The following is a 22367-nucleotide window of genomic DNA, read 5'->3' on the forward strand; positions in this document are numbered from 1 at the left end:
TCAGGGCAGTGAGATAATAATCACAATCTTCATCTGAAAGTTTCAATATTTATTACTTGACACTCAAGAACATGTTTTAGAACAATAATCTCAGTATGAAATATGCTAACATGATTCATCCACCTCTGGCCTGCTCGCCTCCCTACCACTGAGGAAGTACAGTTCCCGCTCAGCCCAGTCAAAACTGTTCGCTGCTCTGGCCCCCCAATGGTGGAACAAACTCCCTCACGACGCCAGGACAGCGGAGTCAATCACCACCTTCCGGAGACACCTGAAACCCCACCTCTTTAAGGAATACCTAGGATAGGACAAGTAATCCTTCTCACCCCCCTAAAAGATTTAGATGCACTATTGTAAAGTGGCTGTTCCACTGGATGTCATAAGGTGAATGCACCAATTTGTAAGTCGCTCTGGATAAGAGCGTCTGCTAAATGACTTAAATGTAAATGTAAATGATTGCCATTGCTAGCTAGATAGCTAGCTAAAAAAGTTTGTAAGAAGATATTTGAGAAGTTTGTAAGAAAATCATGAAATCTTCATATATTGTTAAGGAATCGCACTGACAAACTATCTTATGAACTTCAAGCTTCATACATTTTTGAGTATGAAGTGTTTTGTCAATCTGGGCCCAGGTCACCAGCTAGTCTTTAGTTTTTCAATACCAGAAAGTCAAGCATTTCTACGCTAAAGCCACCTGTTCATTGTGGTGTTGGTTGCAGTATTCTAGTCTCCTGTTCTAAAATCAAATCAAAATCAAATCAAAGTGTGTAGGTCATATGCACAGAAAAAAAACAAATACTAGTGCAATGGGGCAATAACATGAAAGCTTGTCTTCGGTTCTGTCTTTCAGGTGAAAAATGACTACATGGTGGAGATAGCGGATCAGGTTGAGCAAGACATTGCACTTAAGTTGGGATGCCTTGAAATCAGGTCAGTTTACAGTTATCCAAGATTGGTCAAATGTTCTGTTCTCTCATGGGCGCTAGCTAGCTGCCATGTTGTTACAGTTTTCATTGACACCCCCACTCACCAAGACATGTTTCCCTTACAGGAGATTCTTCCGGGAGATGCGAGGAAATGCCCTGGACAAAAAATCAAACTATGAACTATTAGAGTAAGTCCCCTTTTGGCTTGATTGTCGTCTATTAATAGCTTCGGTTTCTCTGCTCACTGTAAGAATCAACTATTCAGTCAATATTGTAGGTCTCTGTTGATCTTTACCCAGAAACAACAAGAGGAATTCCTATTAAGGGAATATAATGCATTTATTTATGTTAGCTCAAATATAATGTCCTGAGATATCCGACCTAGATCTTTGATATCCTATAACCTCAATACACAAAATCATCTTGAAGTGGACTATTTGTACCTAGTACACTGAGATTAGTACCAATGGTATCAGCAGCCTTGCCTAGTGTAATAATGGGTTATATGATAACCATCCCTCATAAAGATCACGTAGGTCAACCTAGTGTGTTAACGGGTTATACAGTATGTGAACCATCCTTCATAAAGATCATGTAGGTCAACCTAGTGTGTTAATGGGTTATACAGTATGTGAACCATCCTTCATAAAGATCACGTAGGTCAACCTAGTGTGTTAACGGGTTATACAGTATGTGAACCATCCTTCATAAAGATCATGTAGGTCAACCTAGTGTGTTAACGGGTTATACAGTATGTGAACCATCCTTCATAAAGATCACGTAGGTCAACCTAGTGTGTTAACGGGTTATACAGTATGTGAACCATCCTTCATAAAGATCATGTAGGTCAACCTAGTGTGTTAACGGGTTATACAGTATGTGAACCATCCTTCATAAAGATCACGTAGGTCAACCTAGTGTGTTAACGGGTTATACAGTATGTGAACCATCCTTCATAAAGATCATGTAGGTCAACCTAGTGTGTTAACGGGTTATACAGTATGTGAACCATCCTTCATAAAGATCACGTTGGTCAACCTAGTGTGTTAACGGGTTATACAGTATGTGAACCATCCTTCATAAAGATCACGTAGGTCAACCTAGTGTGTTAACGGGTTATACAGTATGTGAACCATCCTTCATAAAGATCACGTTGGTCAACCTAGTGTGTTAACGGGTTATACAGTATGTGAACCATCCTTCATAAAGATCATGTAGGTCAACCTAGTGTGTTAACGGGTTATACAGTATGTGAACCATCCTTCATAAAGATCATGTAGGTCAGTGGTTGTCAAACCTCTCCTGGGGACCAACAGACGTTTCACAATGTTGTTGTAGCCCTGAACTAACTCACCTGATTCAACTAGTCAAGGGCTTAATGACTAGTTGACAATCTGAATCAGGTGTGCTAGCTGTGGAATAGTTAAAATACATGGAACATCTGGGTGTCCCCGAGGAGAGGTTTGAGAACCCCTGACAAAAGAGCCGTGGCCATTTTGAAACCCCCTCCAGGGTCTTAGGTCTGCGGGGCCAACATGCTTGTCTGAGCTATGCTATTTGATAAAGTTTGAAAGGTCACCTTAGTCATGCCTGTTTCTAACAATGCATTCCAATTAGTCCTTTTGTCATATGCTCGGGCCTTCAGTCTCTAACTAGGCTAATCACTAACATTCCTCTCTCTTTTCTCTCTGTATTGATTGAAAATAATGGAGGTACCTTCATATATCTTATGCCTGATGGATGAATAGGAGAGGGGGAGAGAGACCAAGACCTCACATTGTGTTCTGCCTCCTTTCAGAGGGAAGAATCTCTCTCACACCTCCTTCCTTATGCAGGGAAAATGTATGGCTGCATCCCAAAATGGCACACGATTCCCTACATAGTGCACTATGAAGCCCTATGGACCCCTGGTCAAACGTAGTACACTATAAAGGGTGCCATTTGGGACGTAACCCAATGTCCTACTTGGCTGGCTCCAAGGATATGCAAAGTTAAGGGATTTATTAATTCCACTGGGCCTGTGGGCAGGTTGTAAGGCAGGGCACTGCTAGCTGAGAAACATGCCTAACAAGATATGCAGACATGGGGCTCATTGTGTTGGCTAGCATTAGTTACAGGTCAATCAATCCACTTACCCACATACACAGAGCCCAGCACTGAGGGGGAAGGGGAGGAAAGGAAGGGGAGAGAGGGGGATGCACGGGAGTAAGAGGAGAGAGGAAGAGAGAAGGGAGGGAAGGAGGAGAAAGAAGAGGAGTAGGAGGAGAGGAACAGAGAGGAGAGAAGGGGAGATATGGGGAGGAGGAGGAGGAGAAAGAGAGGAGAGGAGGAGATAAGGGTGGATGTGGGAAGGGAGGGAGAGAGAAAGAAAGAAAGGGCAGCAGGGATACTCCAATCAGAGTGTACTTCCAGTCTGGGTGACTGATGTCTAACAAGGTGACATGGAGGGAGAGAAAGGGGAAGGAGAGGAGGGAAAGAGGGAGGTTCAACCTGGTGGGAAACTTGGATTACTGTAGTGCCCGGGATTAATACTGAGCATAGGGGAAATCATAATGTGTTTCAGCACTGCTAAAACTACAGAACAGGTTTCCTCTTGATTTAACATAGCGAGGCTACTTCCTACATCCTTTCGTCATTATACTACATACATCCCCTAAGCGCCAATCTGTTTGTGCCATCATGCCAACTCCTTGTAACTCATTGTCGTGGCATACAGATCCTCAAATACACCTACAGTGCCTTGAGAAAGTATTCAAACCCCTTGACTTTTTCCACATTTCCTTGTTACAGCCTGAATTTAAAATCGATTCAATTGAGATTTTGTGTCAATGGCCTAAACACAATACTCCATAATGTCAAAGTGGAATCGGTACCAAGTCAGTGTGTAGCCGTACAGGTTAGTTGAGGTCATTTGTAAATGTAGGTAGGGGTGAAGTGGCTATGCATAGATAATAAATAGCGAGTCGCAGTACTGTAAAAACAAATGGGGGGGGGGTCAATGTAAATAGTCTGGTGGCCATTTGATCAATTGTTCAGCAGTCTTATGGCTTGGGGTTAGAAGCTGTTAAGGAGCCTTCGGTCCTAGACTTGGCGCTCCGGTATCGCTTGCCATGCGGTAGCAGAGAAAACAGTCTGACTTAGGTGACTGGAGTCTCTGACAATCTTTTGGGCTTTGCTCTGACTCCGCCTAGTATATAGGTCCTGGATGGCAGGAAGCTTGGCCCCAGTGATGTACTGGGCCGTATGCACTACCCTCTGTAACACCTTACGGTCGGATGCCGAGAAGTTGCCATACCAGGCAGTGATGTAACCGGTCAGGATGCTCTCGATGGTGCAGCTGTAGAACTTTTTGAGGATCTGGGCATCCATGCCAAATATTTTCAGTCTCCTGAGGGGAAAAAGGTGTTGTCGTGCCCTCTTCATGACTGTCTTGGTGTGTTTGGACCATGATAGTTCATTGATGATGTGCACACCAAGGAACTTGGAACTCTCGACCCACTCCACTACAGCCCAGTCAATGTTAATTGGGGCCTGTTTGGCCTAGCCTTTTCCTGTAGGCCACGATCAGCTCCTTTGTCTTGCTCACATTGAGGGAGAGGTTGTTTTCCTGGAACCACACTGCCAGGTCTCTGACCTCCTCCCTATAGGCTGTCTCATTGTTGTCGGTGATCATGCCTACCACTGTTGCATGGACTGTGTGTGCAATAATAGTGTTTAAAAAGATTTTTGAATGACTACCTCATCTCTGTACCCCACACAAACAATTATCTGTATGGTCCCTCAGTCTAGCAGTGAATTTCAAACACTTATTCAACCACAAAGACCAGGGAGGTTTTCCAATGCTTCACAACAAAGGACACCTATTGGTAGATGGGTAAAAAAATAAAACTAACATTGAATATCTCTTTAAGCATGGTGAAGTTATTAATTACACTTTGGATGGTGTATCAATACACCCAGTCACTACAAAGATACAGGTGTCCTTCCTAACTCAGTTGCCGGAGAAGAAGGAAACCTTCAAATAATAGTTTGTTTAATAGCTGTGATAGGAGAAAACTGAGGATGGACCAACAAAATTGTAGTTACTACACAATACTAACCTAAATGACAGCGTGAAAAGGAGGCCTGTACAGAATAAAACATATTCTAAAACATGCAATAAGGCACTAAAGTAAAACTGCAAAAAGAAATGGCAAAGAAATACATTTTATCTCCTGAATACAAAGTGGTATGTTTGGGGAAAATCCAACATATGGGTATGCTTGTCATCGGCAAGGACAAGGGATTTTTTTTAGGATAAAAAGAATAGAGCAAAGCATAGGCATGATCCTAGAGGAAAACCTGGTTGTCTGCTTTCCAACAGATACTGGGAAATAAATGTACCTTTCAGCAGAACAATAACCTAAAACACAAGGCCAAATATACACTGGAGTTGCTTACCAAGATGACATTGAATGTCCCTAAGTGGCATAGTTACAGTTTTGACTTAAATCGGCTTTAAAATCTATGGCAAGACTTGAACATGGCTGTCTAGCAATGATCAACAACCAACTTGACAGAGCTTGAAGAATACAAAAAATAAAGTGCAAATATTGTACAATCCAGTTGTGCAAAGCTCTTAGAGACATACCTGGAAAGACTCACAGCTGTAATCGCTGCCAAAGGTGATTCTAACATGTATTGACTCAGGGGAGTAGATAATTATGTAAATTAGACATTTCTGTATTTCATTTTCAATAAATTTGCTAAAATGTTTTCACTTTGTTATTATGGGGTATTGTGTATAGATGTATATATATATTGAATCCATTTTTAATTCAGACTATCACAGCAAAATATGTAATAAGGCAAGGGGTTATCAGCAAAGCTTCATCATGTTAATGCCAAAGCAGCATCCATTTTCTGGCCTTGGCCTTATAAATGATGTTGATTGATTCTGGCCCGGCGGAACGCAAATGGCCATGGGAGCGCCTCGTGTTTTAACAAGCTATCTTTTCATAGAGCCCTTAGGATGAATTGATTGTGTGGGAGGGAGGAATTTAAAGGCTTTAAAACCTACACTGTGACTCTTCTTCTCTACTCTACTCCATCTTAAGGACCGCCTCCCTCTCTGTCTCTGTCTCTCTCTGTCTCTCTCTGTCTCTCTCTTTCTCTCTCTTTCTCTCTCTCTCTCTCTCTCTCTCTCTTTCTCTCTCTCTCTCTCTCTCTCTCTCTCTCTCTCTCTCTCTCTCTCTCTCTCTCTCTCTCTCTCTCTTTCTCTCTCTCTCTCTCTCTCTCTCTCTCTCTCTCTCTCTCTCTCTCTCTCTCTCTCTCTCTCTCTCTCTCTCTCTCTCTCTCTCTCTCTCTCTCTCTCTCTCACTCCCTTTCTCTCTCTCTCTCTCTCTCTCTCTCTCTCTCTCTCTCTCTCTCTCTCTCTCTCTCTCTCTCTCTCTCTCTCTCTTTCTCTCTCTCTTTCTCTCTCTCTCTCTCTCTCTCTCTCTCTCTCTCTCTCTCTCTCTCTCTCTCTCTCTCTCTCTCTCTCTCTCTCTCTCTCTCTCTCTCTCTCTCTCTCTCTCTCTCTCTCTCTCTCTCTCTCTCTCTCTCTCTCTCTCTCTCTCTCTCTCTCTCTCTCTCTCTCTCTCTCTCTCTCTCTCTCTCTTCTCTCTTTCTCTCTCTCTCTCTCTTTCTCTCTCTCTCTCACTTGCCTGTGCTCCATTCCGTAGATTTTTTAAAATCTTGAATAGCTCCCCAGTCCATAATGATTACAGGCATATCCATAACATGATGTAGCCACCACTTTGCTTGAAAATATAACATTTGTTTTCAGGACAATTTTTTTGCAGTGTTACTTTAGAGCCTTATTGCAAACAGGATGTAGGTTTTGGAATATTTTTTATTCTGTACAGGCGTGCGTCTTTTCACTGTCATTTTGGTTACTATTGTGGAGTAATTTCAATGTTGTTGAGCCATCCTCAGTTTTCTCCTATCACTGCCATTAAACTATGTAACTGTCTTAAAGTCTCCATTGTCCTTCTTCCCCTTCCTCTGTGTTTGAAATTCGCTGCCTGACTAAGGGACCATACAGATACTGTAATTGTATGTGTGGGGTACAGAGATGAGGTAGTAATTCAAACATCTTGTTAAAAACTATTATTGCACACAGACGGAGTCCATGCAACTTATTATGTGACTTGTGCACATTTTTACTCCTGAACTAATTTGTCAAAATTCCCCTTTGACATTATGGGGTATTGTGTTTAGGCCAACAAACAACAGTATATTTCATCACTTTAAATTCAGGATTTAACACAACAAAATGTGGAAAAAGTTCAGGGGTGTGAATACTTTCTGAAGGCACTATGTTTTGTGACTAACAGCAGGTAGCCTAGCGGTTAAGAGTATTGGGGGAGTAACCGAAAGGTCGAATGGTTCGAAATCCCGAGCCGACTACGTGGAAAATCTTGTCAATGTACTCTTGAGCAAGGCACTTATCCCTAATTGCTCCTGTAAGTTTAGATAAGAGCGCCTGCTAATGACTAAAATGGCAATGTCAACTTCAGAGGCCTGAGTTGCAGTATTCACGTTAGATACTGTATGTCCCACTAATGACCCTGAGTAAATGGATGTGTTTCTCTCCTGCTTCCCTGGTAGATCAGTATCAGAGAGTTACAATTCTGAGACGGGGTCAAGTACACATCTAGGATCAGCTTCCAATCCTGACCTTAACTATTAGTGTGGAAAATGCAAAACTGACCCAAGATCAGCATTTAGGGGCAACTTCATCACACCAATTCAGTCGGTGGACTATGTGGATGTGTTGATATTCATCCGAAAGTAGACCATTAGCATTCATTGCTAAAGTGAAAGTTTTTATTTTTATTTATTTTTTTTACTTTTTTTACTAGGCAAGTCAGTTATGAACAAATTCTTATTTTCAATGACGGCCTAGGAACAGTGGGTTAACTGCCTGTTCAGGGGCAGAATGACAAATTTGTACCTTGTCAGCTCGGCGATTAGAACTTGCAACCTTTCAGTTACTAGTCCAACGCTCTAACCACTAGGCTACCCAAAGGGAGAGTGAAAGTTTTGCATTCACCTTTGTCTTGCTAAACTGATGTTCTCCTTTTCCTCTGCTCTTTTTTCTTTACAGAAAAGACGTGGGCTTAAGAAGATTCTTCCCCAAGAGTTTACTGGATTCAGTCAAGGTGAGATGATGCTTCAGAAACATTTCCTTATTCTTCCGGGGTTGTTGATGAGAAATAATCTCTAAGGTCCAGTCTCCAATGTATTCTCCGAGATAGCACCACAGCTTCATGTCAATGTACCACGCACTGAAGATTCCATATTTCATTTCCTGCCTTCTGAAGTGTCTTATGGTACTGGGCTCTTTGTTCCAACCTTGTACATGCAGAGTTGGCCTAGTTCTGGGCTTAGCCTCCCTCGTACATACAGGCCTGTGTGGGGGGATTAGCCCCAGCTGAATCAAACCCACTCATCTGTCAACTCCTCTCATCTCACTAGACAACAGCACCTGACATCTGACGACTCCTCTCATCTCACTAGACAACAGCACCTGACATCCACTGAGAACAAACAGTGGGAAAATTATTTACTGTACTATTTAGCCTAGCTAAAAACCAGTGGGTAAATTATGCTATTTACTGTAATATTTAGGCTAGCTAAAAACCAGTGGGTAAATTATGCTATTTACTGTAATATATAGGCTAGCTAAAAACCAGTGGGGAAATGATGCTATTTACTGTAATATATAGGCTAGACCCATGCACAGCCAAGTACACAGTTGGGTATTTTGTGTTTACATTTACATTTAAGTCATTTGGCAGACTAGTCAGTTTAAGCAACTCCTGAAAGGGTAATTGCGCATCTGTCTGTCTTGTCTGCCATTGGCCGAATCCACTAATGTCTGTGTGTATGTGTGTGTATGCACCCACGCTCCCCAGCTGTGTTTGTGTGTGATGTGATGGATTTACGGCACGTGTGTGGGTGTACATAGCTGTTGGGCCACAATGGAGCAGGCGTGATCGTGGGGCCCAATGACCCGAGAGGGGTGGGGGTTGGGATGCCTGGCAGTTAGAGAAAGAGGGGTGGACAGATGCTCTACCTGAGGGTGGGGGTGGCGCCTGACCCCACAGCCCCACAGGTCACTGCTAAACCTACTTTATTGTTTTCCCTCCACCAATGGTGCAAGGGAAAGTGTAGTTTATTAGGATCCCTATTAGCTACTGCACATGCAGCAGCTACTCTTCCTGGGATCCACATAAAACATAGAAATACATGACAAAGTACAGAACAGTTATATACAGTGGGGCCAAAATACCAGCAACAGTGTGTGAAAACCTTGTGAAGACTTACAGAAAACGTTTGACCTCTGTCATTGCCAACAAAGGGTATATAACAAAGTATTGAGATAAACTTTTGTTATTGACCAAATCATTATTTTCCACCATAATTTGCAAATAAATTCATAAAAAAATCCTACAATGTGATTTTCTGGAATTTTCTTCTCATTTTGTTTGTGGGTAGTGTTGAAAATTACAGGCCTCTCTCATCTTTTTAAGTGGGAGAACTTGTACAATTGGTGGCTGACTAAATACTTTTTTGCCCCACTGTACATAAAACATACAAATAAATTATTATAAAAAAATGTAGTAAAATATTACTTATATATTGGAATTACAGCAAAAATAATATTTACACTATTCTTATCTACAATCTTTAGAAAGAGGAGAGGCACTACAAAGGGAGGAGGGGGCATTCTGGGTAGGAAGAACCTCCTTCTGTCAGGCCTCAATCACTCTCCCCCCCGACTATCCACTCTGTTGTTAGTTATCTTTTGCATAGAAACCCAATGCCCCCCAAGGTGTGTGTGTGTGGTGTGTGTGCGTAACAAATATGCATGCGAAAAGCTGTATTTAATTTTTTTTGTTTTAATTTTACCTTTATTTAACCAGGCAAGTCAGTTAAGAACAGATTCTTATTTTCAATGACGGCCTGGGAACAGTGGGTTAACTGCCTGTTCAGGGACAGAACGACATATTGTCAGCTCGGGGGTTTGAACTCGCAACCTTCCGGTTACCAGTCCAACGCTCTAACCACTAGGCTACGCTGCCGCCCCGAAAAGCTGTATGATTCGATCGAAGAGGAAGCCTCTGGCTCTGGGAGTTTAAAAACCATGATCGTCCTCACACTGTTAATTCCTGCAAATGCCTTTTCCCTACAATGACATGATTAACAGATCAAATTCTTATTGACGCACATTAAGCCACACATGCATAGACAGACAAACAGGTAAACACACGCACTCCAGACCCCTCCTCTCTTGATGACCAGAAAAATGTTCTGGTGGTTATTCCCGCCCCTATCCACTCTGCTGGACAGAGTACATTACCTGGCAGATGGCTGAGGTCCTAATATACACGTTCAAAGCATAATCTAATTAGGCAATAAAAGAAATGATTGATTTCACAGAGGTGACATTTGCATAATTAGCATCCCCAGGCTTACTGGAGAAGGTTTCCATATAGACCAATGAGGACAGGTTCCCGTGGTAAAAGTAGGGGGAGCAGAGTCAACAATGTCTGCCTCCCAAATGGCACCCTATTCCCTATGGGCCCTGGTCAATAGTAGTGCACCCTATTCCCTATGGGCCCTGGTCAATAGTAGTGCACCCTATTCCCTATGGGCCCTGGTCAATAGTAGTGCACCCTATTCCCTATGGGCCCTGGTCAATAGTAGTGCACCCTATTCCCTATGGGCCCTGGTCAATAGTAGTGCACCCTATTCCCTATGGGCCCTGGTCAATAGTAGTGCACCCTATTCCCTATGGGCCCTGGTCAATAGTAGTGCACCCTATTCCCTATGGGCCCTGGTCAATAGTAGTGCACCCATATTCCCTATGGGTCCTGGTCAATAGTAGTGCACCCTATTCCCTATGGGCCCCGGTCAATAGTAGTGCACCCTATTCCCTATTGGCCCTGGTCAATAGTAGTGCACCCTATTCCCTATGGGTCCTGGTCAATAGTAGTGCCCCCTATTCCCTATTGGTCCTGGTCAATAGTAGTGCACCCTATTCCCTATGGGTCCTGGTCAATAGTAGTGCACCCTATTCCCTATGGGCCCTGGTCAATAGTAGTGCACTATATAAGGAATAGGGTGCCATTTAGTTTTTTAAAAAGTGATTTAGAATTAAGCACTTGTGTGGTCTAATGTCTCTATCTTGTTAAATCTCCTTTTCCTGGAGAAATCCTGAACAGACGAAAAAAGCCCCGTAAACTACACTACATAACCAAAAGTATGTGGACACCTGCTCATCGAACATCTCATTTCAAAATCATGGGCATTAATATGGAGTTGGTCCATCCTTTGCTGCTATAACAGCCACTCTTCTGGGAAGGCTTTCCACTAGATATCGGAACATTGCTGTGGGGACTTGTTTCCATTTAGCCAGAAGAGCATTAGTGATGTCAGGCACTGATGTTGGACGGTTAGGCCTGGCTCGCAGTCGGCGTTCCAATTCATCCTAAAGGTGATCGATGGGGTTGAGTTCAGGTTCTGGACTATGCCAGTTGTGGACTTACTAGATTTACAACTCGTTTTTCTGGATCTACGTCAAGTAATGCAAGGGGAAACAATGGCACAGTAGCCATTTTGGGAAGGGGTGTGGAGGACCACATACACACCATAGTAATCATGCCAGTCAAGTTCCACACTGATCTCGAGCACAGAATCGTCTAGAATGTCATTTTATGCTGTGGCGTTAAGATTTTCCTTCACTGGAACTAAGGGGCCTAGCCCGAAGCATGAAAAACAGCCCCAGATCATTATTCCTCCTCCACCAAACTTTACAGTTGGCACTATGCATTGGGACAGGTAGCGTTCTCCTGGCATCCACCGAACCCAGATTTGTCCGTCGGACTGCCAGATGGTGAAGCGTGGTTCATCACTCCAGAGAACACGTTTCCACTGCTCCAGTCCAATGGTGGCAAACTTTACACCACTCCAGCCGACACCTGGCATCGCACATGGTGATCTTAGGCTTGTGTGCGTCTGCTCGGCCATGGAAACCCATTTCATGAAGCTCCCGACGAACAGTTCTTGTGCTTACGTTGCTTCCAGAGGCAGTTTGGAACTCGGTAGTGAGTGTTGCCACCGAGGACAGAAGATTTTTACGCGCTAAGCATTTCAGCACTCTGCGTTCCCGTTCTGTGAGCTTGTGGTCTACCACTTCGTGGCTGAGCTGTTGTTGCTCCTAGACGTTTTCACTTCACAATAACAGCACTTACAGTTGACCGAGGAAGCTCTAGCAGGGCAGAAATTTGACGAACTGACTTGTTGGAAAAGTGGCATCCTATGATTTTGCCACGTTGAAAGCAACTGAGCTCTTCAGTAAGGCAATTCTTCTGCCAATGTTTGTCTATGGAGATTGCATGGCTGTGTGTTTGATTTTATACACCTGTCAGCAACGGGTATGGCTGAAATAGCCAAATCCACTCATTTGAAGGGGTGTCCACATACTTCTTTATATATAGTGTATATTCTATTTCCAACCCCCCCTCAGCCGTCCCCCCATCCATTAAGTGGAGTGTATGATGCTATGCATTCATCTGGATATACACTCATAATGGACATCAGCTTGTGTACCAGATCTCAACTCTGGTAATGCACACTGCAACTGGCTTTAAAATCACATTCAAAGATATTTTCAAATTGAATTTAGTTCAATGTTTGTTGTTCTGCAGGTAGTTGATTTAGATGACATACTTACAGTGATAGTTTTAATTACGTTGTGTGTTTGTGTATGTCCCTGCCAGTTTGTAGTAATAGTGTCAACGTCACCTGTCATTAAAGCGTGAGGTCTCATGCATTTTTTTATTTAGTCTAAACTCACTGCAACCCTGTAATGGACAATGAAGTCACTATTGACCCGGTCACATTGATCAGGCCAACAGCTCCACTGGTGCTCTACACTGGTGGGACTCTATGAACTAACCGAAAGGTTGCTGGATCGAATCCCCGAGCTGACAAGGTAAAAATATGCCGTTCTGCCCCTGAGCAAGGCAGTTAAACTGCCGATGCCGGTTAAGGCAGCACCCCGTACCTCTCTCACCCAGGCTAGCTGTCCTTCCAGTTTGGGATCCAGGCTAGCTGTCCTTCCAGTTTGGGATCCAGGCTAGCTGGCCTTCTGGTATTGGACCCAGGCTAGCTGGCCTTCTAGTTTGGGATCCAGGCTAGCTGGTCTTCTGGTATTGGACCCAGGCTAGCTGTCCTTCTAGTTTGGGATCCAGGCTAGCTGTCCTTCTAGTTTGGGATCCAGGCTAGCTGTCCTTCTAGTTTGGGATCCAGGCTAGCTGTCCTTCTAGTTTGGGATCCAGGCTAGCTGTTCTCGGCAGAAATATATCATTTAAAAAAATGACTTTTCATTTCTGCTGCGGCAACAATTTATTAGTGGTGGGCGACCGCTGTGAAGTGAATATAGGGGAAACACTGTACCATGACTGCGTTCCAAATGGCACCCTTTTCCCTTCATACAGATCAGTGAATAGGGTGTCATTTGAGAGGTAATATTAATATGTAAAGTGGAGGAGAGATTGACTTCATCACTACATGTATTGATGGGAGGTATTGACATGTTGAATGCTCAGAGCTGTCTGTTTGAACTACTGGCACACAGCTCTGACACCCATGCAAGACATGACACAAGGTCTCTTCACAGTCCCTGCCTCCCATAGCCCAGAACAGACTATAGGAGATGCACAGTACTACATAGAGCCATGACTACATGGAACTCTATTCCACATCAAGTAACTGATTTAAGCAGAAAAATGTGATTTCAAAAACAAAAAAACACTTTATGGAACAGCGGGACTGTGAAGCAACACAAATATAGGCACAGACACATGCGCACACACCCACACACATGATAACATACGCACTATACACACACATACACATGGATTTAGTACGGTAGATATGTGGTAGTGGTAGAGTTGGGGCCTGAGGGCACACAGTGTGTTGTGAAATCTTTGAATGTATTGTAATGTTTTTTTAAAATTGTATAAACTGCCTTCATTTTGCTGGACCCCAGGAAGAGTAGCTGCTGCCTTGGCAGGAACTAATGGGGATCCATAATAAACCCCAGGAAGAGTAGCTGCTGCCTTGGCAGGAACTAATGGGGATCCATAATAAACCCCAGGAAGAGTAGCTGCTGCCTTGGCAGGAACTAATGGGGATCCATAATAAACCCCAGGAAGAGTAGCTGCTGCCTTGGCAGGAACTAATGGGGATCCATAATAAATACAACATTTGGGATGCAAGCCCATGTCTGCCTGTCTCTAGTAATGCCCCTCTCTCTCAGGCCAAAACCCTGCGGAAGCTGATCCAGCAGACATTCAAACAGTTTGCCAACATGAATGATGACCAGAGCATCCTCATGTTCCTGGAGATTCTGGCGCCCGTCTACAGATTCGATAAGGAGTGTTTTAAATGTGCTCTCGGGGTAGGCTGAATTCCACTATTTTATTTGTTCTGGGTTTCAAATACAACATATATATCGATAAGATGCACTTTTGAAATCCCAGAGGATAAAAGGGATCTTTAAATACTAATGTCTTTAAGTATTTTGTTCATTAGCAGTCAAGTGTTCAAGATGTAGCACCTTCAGTAAAGAGCAAAACAACTGTCATGACGATGGATTTTTACATCGCATGATTATTTCCAAGGTTAAACTTGTTTATCTCAACCATTAAATTGTGATGTTGTCAGACAGTGGAGTCGAGCCCAGATATCAGGGTTGTAATTTGGATGATTCCGTCTGTCTCTCTCTGCAGCCTTAATGAAATGACGGTTGCATAGTGACCCCTGCTGGACATAATGAACACAATGTGTTTTTTAGTTTTATCCAGCAATGACAATGACCTCAGGGATGTAGCACACAGGTGTTTTCAGGGTTATGAGTTGACACTTGGAAGCCGACAGACTGAACACTCTGTTTGACACTCATTGTGTATGTCTCTTCTTGATTTGTGACTGAACTGAAGACAACCATCCCAATGGTTCTTTCTCTCTATCTTACTGACAGTTGAGCTGGGTCATCCAAGTAGAGTTAGCCATCGGACCTGAGGAAGGCATTAGCTACCTTACAGACAAGGGCTCAACTGTAAGTAGGAAATGTTCATATTCATATTTCTCGTGTTGTGTATCCTTCTCTTGCATCTCCACACAAAACAAGCACAGGCCTTGCAGTAATATGACTTCTATAGTTTAAAACCAAGAACATCAAACTTTCTCAAAGATATTTAGGACCATTACATGGTGTGGTCTTCCTCAGGGCTAGTCTAACCTATGGGCTATTCTCTCTTTCCCCTCACTATACAATATTTATTTCCCCTGAAAATATTGGTTTTCAAAGAGCATTCCTAGTCATTATGTCATGATGTCTTCAGGGGCTGAGGTAATGAGAGTGAGAGAGACTGTTAAGTAAGATCCTCCCAAAATCGCCCCTGAGGGTTTTTACCCACCAAACTGAGAGTGTCATATTTTCTCCTTGTTATTTCACTGTGAGCCAAGGTTTTAAGAAAGTTTATTTCTGGAATCGAAGAGACCCCTCTTGTTCTGTACGCAAACGATACGCCAAAAAACATCCCTATCAACAACAGAAATGTAGCAGCTTGAAATGAAGTGTTTCCAATGAAAGAATAGATGGATAACACAAAATAAGAGAAATATTGTGACCATTTTAAAAGTTAGTTCTACTTTACGCCGTACAGCAACATTTTCCTTTCTCAAAAACACAACCCTACTGGGCACAGACATCAATTCAACGTCTAGTACACGTTAATTCAACATGAGTTAAAAGAAATGACGTGGGAACGATGTTGATTCAACCTGATTATCCTCTGCAGCACAGTTTATGATGTAAAAAAATAAACAATATTTGATTAATTGATATATTGATTAATTCCTCCCCTCCAGCCAACCCACCTGGCCAACTTCACCCAGGTGCAGACCATTGGGTACTCCGTCATGGAGGACAAGGAGAGGAAGGGCATGCTGCAGCTCAACGTGACCGGTGCTGCTGAGGTACCAATCAACCATGGTTGTCACAGATGGCACCCTATTCTTTATATATGTAGGGTAAAGTACCTTAAGGATGCACACACATAATAATATCCCTTACCATGACTCAACGTGTTTAAAATGTACACAAATTGAGATATCTGTTGTAAATGCTGCTCATTTCACCCATTCCAAAATGTATTGTTTTGCAGCCTGCACTCCGCCATTTCCAAATGGTTCCACATCGTCTTTCTGTTGGAGACGACTCTTACTGTAACACACATTCATCCACTCAGGGGCCCTTTCATTTGTGATGGCCCGGCCATAGAGGATGATTGTAGTATTGGGTTACTACTCTGTCTGTTGTAGAGGATGATTGTCGTATTGGTTTACTACTCTGTCTGTCAGCCAAAGAGGATGATTGTAGTATTGGGTTACTACTCTGTCTGTTGTAGAGGATGATTGTAGTATTGAGTTACTACTCTGTCAGCCATAGAGGATGATTGTAGTATTGGGTTACTACTCTGTCTGTCATAGCGGATGATTCATGTATTGGGTTACTACTCTGTCTGTTGTAGAGGATGATTATAGTATTGGGTTACTACTCTGTCTGTTGTAGAGGATGATTATAGTATTGGGTTACTACTCTGTCTGTTGTAGAGGATGATTATAGTATTGGGTTACTACTCTGTCTGTTGTAGAGGATGATTATAGTATTGGGTTACTACTCTGTCTGTTGTAGAGGATGATTATAGTATTGGGTTACTACTCTGTCTGTAGAGGATGATTATAGTATTGGGTTACTACTCTGTCTGTTGTAGAGAGGATGATTATGATTATAGCGGATGATTATTGGGTTACTACTCTGTCTGTCTGTTGTAGAGGATGATTATAGTATTGGGTTACTACTCTGTCTGTTGTAGAGGATGTTGTAGTAGTTACTACTCTGTCTGTTGTAGAGGATGATTATAGTATTGGGTTACTACTCTGTCTGTTGTAGAGGATGATTATAGTATTGGGTTACTACTCTGTCTGTTGTAGAGGATGATTATAGTATTGGGTTACTACTCTGTCAGCCATAGAGGATGATTGTAGTATTGGGTTACTACTCTGTCAGCCATAGATGATGATTATAGTATTGAGTTACTGTTCTGTCAGCCATAGAGGATGAGTATAGTATTGGGTTACTACTCTGTCAGCCATAGAGGATGATTATAGTATTGGGTTACTACTCTGTCAGCCATAGAGGATGATTATAGTATTGGGTTACTACTCTGTCTGTTGTAGAGGATGATTAATGTATTGGGTTACTACTCTGTCAGCCATAGAGGATGATTGTAGTATTGAGTTACTACTCTGTCAGCCATAGAGGATGATTATAGTATTGGGTTACTACTCTGTCAGCCATAGAGGATGATTATAGTATTGGGTTACTACTCTGTCAGTCATAGAGGATGATTATAGTATTGAGTTACTACTCTGTCAGCCATAGAGGATGATTGTAGTATTGGGTTACTACTCTGTCGTCATAGAGGATGATTAATGTATTGGGTTACTACTCTGTCAGCCATAGAGGATGATTGTAGTATTGAGTTACTACTCTGTCAGCCATAGAGGATGATTATAGTATTGGGTTACTACTCTGTCAGCCATAGAGGATGATTATAGTATTGGGTTACTACTCTGTCTGTTGTAGAGGATGATTATAGTATTGGGTTACTACTCTGTCAGCCATAGAGGATGATTGTAGTATTGAGTTACTACTCTGTCAGCCATAGAGGATGATTATAGTATTGGGTTACTACTCTGTCAGCCATAGAGGATGATTGTAGTATTGAGTTACTACTCTGTCAGCCATAGAGGATGATTATAGTATTGGGTTACTACTCTGTCAGCCATAGAGGATGATTGTAGTATTGAGTTACTACTCTGTCAGCCATAGAGGATGATTATAGTATTGGGTTACTACTCTGTCAGCCATAGAGGATGATTATAGTATTGGGTTACTACTCTGTCTGTTGTAGAGGATGATTCTAGTATTGGGTTACTACTCTGTCGTCATAGAGGATGATTGTAGTATTGGGTTACTACTCTGTCAGTCATAGAGGATGATTATAGTATTGGGTTACTACTCTGTCGTCATAGAGGATGATTAATGTATTGGGTTACTACTCTGTCAGCCATAGAGGATGATTGTAGTATTGAGTTACTACTCTGTCAGCCATAGAGGATGATTATAGTATTGGGTTACTACTCTGTCAGCCATAGAGGATGATTATAGTATTGGGTTACTACTCTGTCAGCCATAGAGGATGATTGTAGTATTGGGTTACTACTCTGTCAGCCATAGAGGATGATTGTAGTATTGGGTTACTACTCTGTCAGTCATAGAGGATGATTATAGTATTGGGTTACTACTCTGTCGTCATAGAGGATGATTATAGTATTGGGTTACTACTCTGTCTGTTGTAGAGGATGATTATAGTATTGGGTTACTACTCTGTCAGTCATAGAGGATGATTAATGTATTGGGTTACTACTCTGTCTGTTGTAGAGGATGATTATAGTATGGGTTACTACTCTGTCAGTCATAGAGGATGATTATAGTATTGGGTTACTACTCTGTCGTCATAGAGGATGATTATAGTATTGGGTTACTACTCTGTCTGTTGTAGAGGATGATTATAGTATTGGGTTACTACTCTGTCAGTCATAGAGGATGATTAATGTATTGGGTTACTACTCTCTGTTGTAGAGGATGATTATAGTATGGGTTACTACTCTGTCAGCCATAGAGGATGATTATAGTATTGGGTTACTACTCTGTCAGTCATAGAGGATGATTAATGTATTGGGTTACTACTCTGTCTGTTGTAGAGGATGATTATAGTATTGGGTTACTACTCTGTCTGTTGTAGAGGATGATTAATGTATTGGGTTACTACTCTGTCAGCCATAGAGGATGATTGTAGTATTGAGTTACTACTCTGTCAGCCATAGAGGATGATTAATGTATTGGGTTACTACTCTGTCAGCCATAGAGGATGATTATAGTATTGAGTTACTACTCTGTCAGTCATAGAGGATGATTAATGTATTGGGTTACTACTCTGTCTGTTGTAGAGGATGATTATAGTATTGGGTTACTACTCTGTCTGTTGTAGAGGATGATTAATGTATTGGGTTACTACTCTGTCAGCCATAGAGGATGATTGTAGTATTGAGTTACTACTCTGTCAGCCATAGAGGATGATTAATGTATTGGGTTACTACTCTGTCTGTTGTAGAGGATGATTATAGTGTTGAGTTACTACTCTGTCAGCCATAGAGGATGACACTAGCCAGTGTGTTAGTGAATACAGTAGAGATGTGTGATGGGAGGGGCAGCTGGCAGCCCCAGGCAGAGCAGAACAGTTGTAACATCCCGGTCTGTCTGTCTGTCTGTCTGTTCCTCTGCCTGTCCTGGCAATAATGACTCTTTGTGGGCTGCTGCTCTGTGTCCATAGCCTCTCACAGTGACCACGCCGTCACTCACCACAGCTGAAAACATGGCCGACCTCATAGACGGCTACTGTCGCCTGGTCAACGGAGCCACCCAGTCCTTCATCATACGGCCACAGAAAGGTACGTCTCCCCCCCCCCACACACACACACATACTGTCTCGAAATCATACCAGGAGGTACCAGTGTATGTTCATTGTGTTGCTAGTGCCAGTTGCACTCTGCCTTTGACACACACACACACAGTTTTATTTTGTATGGGGGCTGCTTACATGTTTATGGTTTTGACGACTGTGTTATGGCAGTCACAGATATGTCTCAAACAGTCTCAAAAAGATATTACTACTAACAATGATTACTGTAGTTGAAGTATGTTGGTGTTTGAGTGTTGACCTTACTAGGATTTCAAGACTGCGTCGCTCCAGTTACGGTGACAGATTCACTCTGCCTTGGGTGCTGGTCTTATTTGAGTCTAAATGGAATGCATTGTATTAGGCCAAACGTTAGACAATCACCACAAAAGTTGCCTGTAGTGTTATTTTTAAACTCTTCCCGTTTTCTAAGGTTTCCAGTTGTAGTTTGATTTGGAAATACACTCATATAGAATTGTTTTGTTGTGTTCATGACTTCCCCAATGCCTTTATTACACATTGATAGTGGTTGTAGGTAAATTCCGTGTCAATACACTCAATGCTTGTATCAGTCTGATGGAGATCTGGTTTATTTTCAACATAAAACACCTTGGTCTTTCCTAGGAGCAGATTCGTTTTTGGGAGGGGGGATATTAAGCCTTCTTTGGAGTTGGACTGTCTGCTTATTCCCGTGTGGGAGGAAGGGGAGCAGGGGAACAGTTGAAACAGGCTTTCCTCACCCACACACCTCTTCTTTGGATTTACTCAAAATGATGAACATGTCTTGCATTGTTTTACGGTATCTGCTTTGCTTGACAATATTTCTCGTCTGTATTTTTTGTTAAACAGAGGGAGAGAGAGCGTTGCCGTCAATCCCTAAGTGAGTATCTTCCATCCCGGTACACAACATTATTGATCAATGGGTATATTTTGAATGTTCATTCACATAAAACACCTAAATGATAGTATAAACATAAATAACTGTGGAAGAAACAAACAAACAAACAATAGTGCAACAAAAAAAAAAGTATCTGCTCAGTAAATGTATTTTTTAGGACTCCAAGCGTCAGCTCTGTTATCAAATCACAGCCATTGTACAATGTAATGTACAGGGTAATAGACTACACCAATGTAATGTACAGGGTAATAGGCTACACCAATGTAATGTACAGGGTCATAGGCTACACCAATGTAATGTACAGGGTCATAGGCTACACCAATGTAATGTACAGGGTAATAGACTACACCAATGTAATGTACATGGTAATAGACTACACCAATGTAATGTACAGGGTAATAGGCTACACCAATGTAATGTACAGGGTAATAGGCTACACCAATGTAATGTACATGGTAATAGGCTACACCAATGTAATGTACAGGGTAATAGGCTACACCAATGTAATGTACAGGGTCATAGGCTACACCAATGTAATGTACAGGGTCATAGGCTACACCAATGTAATGTACAGGGTCATAGGCTACACCAATGTAATGTACAGGGTAATAGACTACACCAATATAATGTACAGGGTAATAGACTACACCAATGTAATGTACAGGGTAATAGACTACACCAATGTAATGTACAGGGTAATAGACTACACCAATGTAATGTACAGGGTCATAGACTACACCAATGTAATGTACAGGGTAAGAGACTACACCAATGTAATGTACAGGGTCATAGGCTACACCAATGTAATGTACAGGGTCATAGGCTACACCAATGTAATGTACAGGGTAATAGGCTACTACAATGTAATGTACAGGGTAATAGGCTACACCAATGTAATGTACAGGGTAATAGGCTACACCAATGTAATGTACAGGGTAATAGACTACACCAATGTAATGTACAGGGTAATAGACTACACCAATGTAATGTACAGGGTAATAGACTACACCAATGTAATGTACAGGGTCATAGACTACACCAATGTAATGTACAGGGTCATAGACTACACCAATGTAATGTACATGGTAATAGGCTACACCAATGTAATGTACAGGGTAATAGACTACACCAATATAATGTACAGGGTAATAGGCTACACCAATGTAATGTACAGGGTAATAGGCTACACCAATGTAATGTACAGGGTAATAGGCTACACCAATGTAATGTACAGGGTAATAGACTACACCAATGTAATGTACAGGGTAATAGGCTACACCAATGTAATGTACAGGGTAATAGACTACACCAATGTAATGTACAGGGTCATAGGCTACACCAATGTAATGTACAGGGTCATAGACTACACCAATGTAATGTACAGGGTCATAGACTACACCAATGTAATGTACAGGGTCATAGACTACACCAATGTAATGTACAGGGTAGTAGGCTACACCAATGTAATGTACAGGGTCATAGGCTACACCAATGTAATGTACAGGGTCATAGGCTACACCAATGTAATGTACAGGGTAATAGACTACACCAATGTAATGTACAGGGTCATAGACTACACCAATGTAATGTACAGGGTAAGAGACTACACCAATGTAATGTACAGGGTCATAGGCTACACCAATGTAATGTACAGGGTCATAGGCTACACCAATGTAATGTACAGGGTAATAGGCTACACCAATGTAATGTACAGGGTAGTAGGCTACACCAATGTAATGTACAGGGTCATAGGCTACACCAATGTAATGTACAGGGTCATAGGCTACACCAATGTAATGTACAGGGTAATAGACTACACCAATGTAATGTACAGGGTCATAGACTACACCAATGTAA

At 42.1% G+C, this 22367-nt stretch overlaps 1 protein-coding gene across 12 annotated transcripts in view; it reads left to right on the forward strand.

The window, feature by feature from the left end:
• Positions 1 to 22367, forward strand: part of LOC118399008 (focal adhesion kinase 1-like) — a 269083-nt gene that overhangs the window by 179776 nt on the left and 66940 nt on the right. For all 12 annotated transcript variants that reach the window (XM_052472725.1, XM_052472724.1, XM_052472723.1 and 9 more), the window contains 8 exons: positions 851 to 930; positions 1052 to 1114; positions 8056 to 8110; positions 14281 to 14421; positions 15004 to 15081; positions 15897 to 16004; positions 19487 to 19604; positions 20462 to 20492. In XM_052472725.1, coding sequence (XP_052328685.1) covers positions 851 to 930; positions 1052 to 1114; positions 8056 to 8110; positions 14281 to 14421; positions 15004 to 15081; positions 15897 to 16004; positions 19487 to 19604; positions 20462 to 20492 — 674 coding nt within the window. The remainder of the gene's footprint in view (positions 1 to 850; positions 931 to 1051; positions 1115 to 8055; positions 8111 to 14280; positions 14422 to 15003; positions 15082 to 15896; positions 16005 to 19486; positions 19605 to 20461; positions 20493 to 22367) is intronic.

This window comes from Oncorhynchus keta, chromosome 20 (genome assembly GCF_023373465.1).
Source record: "Oncorhynchus keta strain PuntledgeMale-10-30-2019 chromosome 20, Oket_V2, whole genome shotgun sequence".
Taxonomy (NCBI): Eukaryota; Metazoa; Chordata; class Actinopteri; order Salmoniformes; family Salmonidae; genus Oncorhynchus; species Oncorhynchus keta.